Source organism: Lactuca sativa, chromosome 7, assembly GCF_002870075.4.
Source record: "Lactuca sativa cultivar Salinas chromosome 7, Lsat_Salinas_v11, whole genome shotgun sequence".
Classification (NCBI taxonomy): domain Eukaryota; kingdom Viridiplantae; phylum Streptophyta; class Magnoliopsida; order Asterales; family Asteraceae; genus Lactuca; species Lactuca sativa.
This window is the reverse complement of record NC_056629.2, coordinates 88,246,781-88,250,049: the sequence shown is the minus strand read 5'-3', so window position 1 is coordinate 88,250,049 and position 3,269 is coordinate 88,246,781. Positions and strand designations below refer to the sequence as shown.

Genomic DNA, 3,269 nt, shown 5'->3' with positions numbered 1-3,269 from the left:
TTTCTGAAGACAAAATAATAAAATATATACATTTTTTACTATTAACCATATATTTATGGGAAGAACGATACAAATAATTTCTTGCCCACAAATTTTCATGACGTGCCGAATAACTCGCAAAGTCTCTTGACTGATAGATATCTAGATTTATTAAAAACAAATAAGGAAACTACTAAAAAACCGTTTAAAGTAGAGACTAGTGAGAGATCTTTTAAGAGATTCTCTTCAGGAATATTAACTACTAATCATCGCCGCCTCATCCTCATGCTTAAGTAAACGACTACATAGTTGTCAGTAACGATCCTATTTAAGGTAATAAATATGCACACAAACCCCATCCACATGCAACACACAAACACTTCCTTTTTATTCCATGCGACGTCGCTCCCGTTTACGTTCTTGATTCCTGGGTTTCATCCAAATCAGGATTTTCTCGAAAGATACATTATCTGATGGAGGATTTGAAATCTGCTGCATTGACGGAGGATTGGAGGAACTTCTTATGGAATACAAAGGGAGATATATTTGAGATCATCAAAAGAGCGATCATGGTAGCTGCCTCTGATCACCCAACGGAGTTCCGCACTAGAAGACACGAGATTGTTCGGACTCTCTTCTCCAGTGAGTTTATGATGTGCACTGGTTGTGATAATCGTAAGAAACACAGACCCAAGATGAGTAAACAGACGGAAGAAACAAAAATAATTGGTGAGGATTTGATGATGAAGGATATTCTTGATAAGAGCCCAGATGAATCGGAATCCCTGTTGGTTGTGCCAGTGCCACCCACGGAACAACTCGTACCCACCTGCAAACAGCAAAGGCCGACGATACTCAAGTTGAATACAGAAACGCAGTTCCCAATTCCAAAGGGTCCAGTAACTCCTGAAAATAAAGATATCGGTCTTGGAACTAGGGGTTACAGTCAAGGCGTTGTTGAGGTCTTGAGGATGAAGCTGAAGATACGTGACAAGAGTGGAGATCAATCCGAATCGGAATCTGTGTGTGACTTGGTAACGAAGCTTGACTCAATGATGTTATCTGTGAATAGTAATCTGGAGGCAACTGAGATAGGAAAATCCTTCGACCCTCTTAAAAAGCATGCATCGAAGAATGTTGACCAGATTGCAAGGACACTCATCAAAGAGTGGAAAAGTACAGTTGATGAATGGACAGAGAACCAATCAAGCGTTGACTGCGTTGTGGAACCAACATCTCAGCAAGTAAAGCCAACGAATCTGCATATGTATATGGAGAGGAAGTTGGAAGTCTCTGAAAAAGCTTTAAAGATCGGAGATGGTGGAGTGACGGATTCAACGGAAAAACCGAAAGCAAGAAAGAGAAAGCTGCAAGAAGAGTTTCAAAAAGTAGAGAACATGAAGAAGAAGCGAAGAATACAAGTGATGAGCTGCATGGAATCACCAAGCATGGCCTTCTTCCCCATATGAGTAGGGCAGATCTACTTGGTGTCCGGTGTGGACAACCCTTCTAATTTTAGAGTAAGTTAAGTGCAAAATTTAGTATATATTCGTTAGGGAAAATTAGACATACTCCCTATGAATTTTCTAGGGCGTATCGTTTTAGTCACTTAATTTTTTAAATGGCTTTATGAGGGAACTAAGTGTATGGAAACCAAACAATTTAGTCTCTATTACTTATTATACCCGGTTACCCTGCCACATCATCAATGACATGGCAAAATTGTAATTACGCCTAACGACCCAAACGATGTCATCTATAATGTGAAATGTAGAGGGAAAGTATGCACTATTCAACCCGCCTCCATATAAAAGTAGAAGATTGTGCCTTAAAATGGCACAATTCGAAACCTGGTTACCCTAACTACACCCTTAACTTCAATCCCAATCAGCAAAACCATGCATTTACGATCATCTCCAAATCACAGCTGGTCACCCAACTATAGTCGGCACATGGTTGAGAATGTGTCCAGTGGAGTCACCAATGAAGACATGGCGATCAATGTGCTCTGGACATAGTTGGAGGTGTCGCTTGTAAGGGAGGAGATTGCAAACGACCTTCATGAACTACGACGCAACGTCATTAGAGACTTGGACGCCCTAAACCATGAAGTCAATGATGTTAGGGCAGTCAACTCGATCTTTCTAACATAGTTGTTGATTTGAATAAGCATTTATGTTCATTACAAGCATCTCATATGTCAACATCGTCTTGGGTAAAAACAAGTGCAAAAAAGTCAAATGTGTTGTAGGGCTTTTTGGTGTCGTTGTTGTGGGAGTATTAACCTACATGTTCTTAAAATGACTGAAGAACTTTAGTTACAACATTTCTGTCGTGGGTTTGTATTTTGTTATGATGTGCATCTGGTTTATTTTCCTTATTAGTAAGACATTTTGTTTCTTGTGTTTTTGTTTTTGGTGGTTGTTGTTGGTGTTTTTGTGATCATGTTGTTGTGATGATAAGTTTTTTAATGGTAATCACAGGTGATGATAGTTGTATGTAGTAAGATGTAGGCATAAATCTTTTTTAACTTGTCTAATAGATGTAGAGATGTAACACAAACCCATGAATGAAATGTTGGTTAAGTTAAAATATTGTTGTTATAGATCTGAATGTGCATGTAATCTGTATAGAAACAAACTATTAATCATATATGTGATTAACTAATACCCAGATTTGTTGATATTCTTCCTAAGACCACATGACAAAGGCAAACTCCTTTAAACAAACAAAACAAGGGCCCTAATGTTTCTGTTGGGGACAAGGGACAAAATAGAAGAATCTAATACACGAGGCATCTTCTTAGGACCACTCTAAAGTCCTTGTCTTTAACCCAGAAATGGAAAAACATGGAAAAGTTCTTTTTTGTTGTTTTTGTGCATGCCCACTTGAATAATTACATGGAAAACCTGAAATACCCCTAATGGGTTAAGTCACATAAAAAGTACTAACTAAAATGCCCACAACACCCATTCAGGGTTTCCTTATACAAATGACTAAAATACCCCTAATGGGTTACCTGCTTTAAATGACTAAAATACCTTATTTGTTTAAGTAATTAAAATGACAATAATACCCCTAACAGCTTAACTTCTTTGATTGACTAAAATACCCCTACTTGATTAATTACTTGAAATAACATACACCAATTGGATTAACTGCTTCAAAAGACTAAACTACCCCTAAACTAACATTACTGCCCAAAGTATTTCAAATGACTAAACTACCCCTACATGTTTAAATATTTGTAATGACTAAAGTACCCCGTACACACTAATATAAAGAACATC

At 37.7% G+C, this 3,269-nt stretch overlaps 1 protein-coding gene across 1 annotated transcript; it reads left to right on the top strand.

Moving 5' to 3' along the window:
• Nucleotides 1–452: 452 nt before the first annotated feature.
• On the top strand, nt 453–1,448 carry LOC111888535 (probable mediator of RNA polymerase II transcription subunit 26a). Its single transcript, XM_023884687.1, has one exon. The coding sequence runs from the start codon at nt 453–455 to the stop codon at nt 1,446–1,448; it is 996 nt and encodes a 331-aa protein (XP_023740455.1).
• The last annotated feature ends 1,821 nt before the right edge of the window (nt 1,449–3,269 follow it).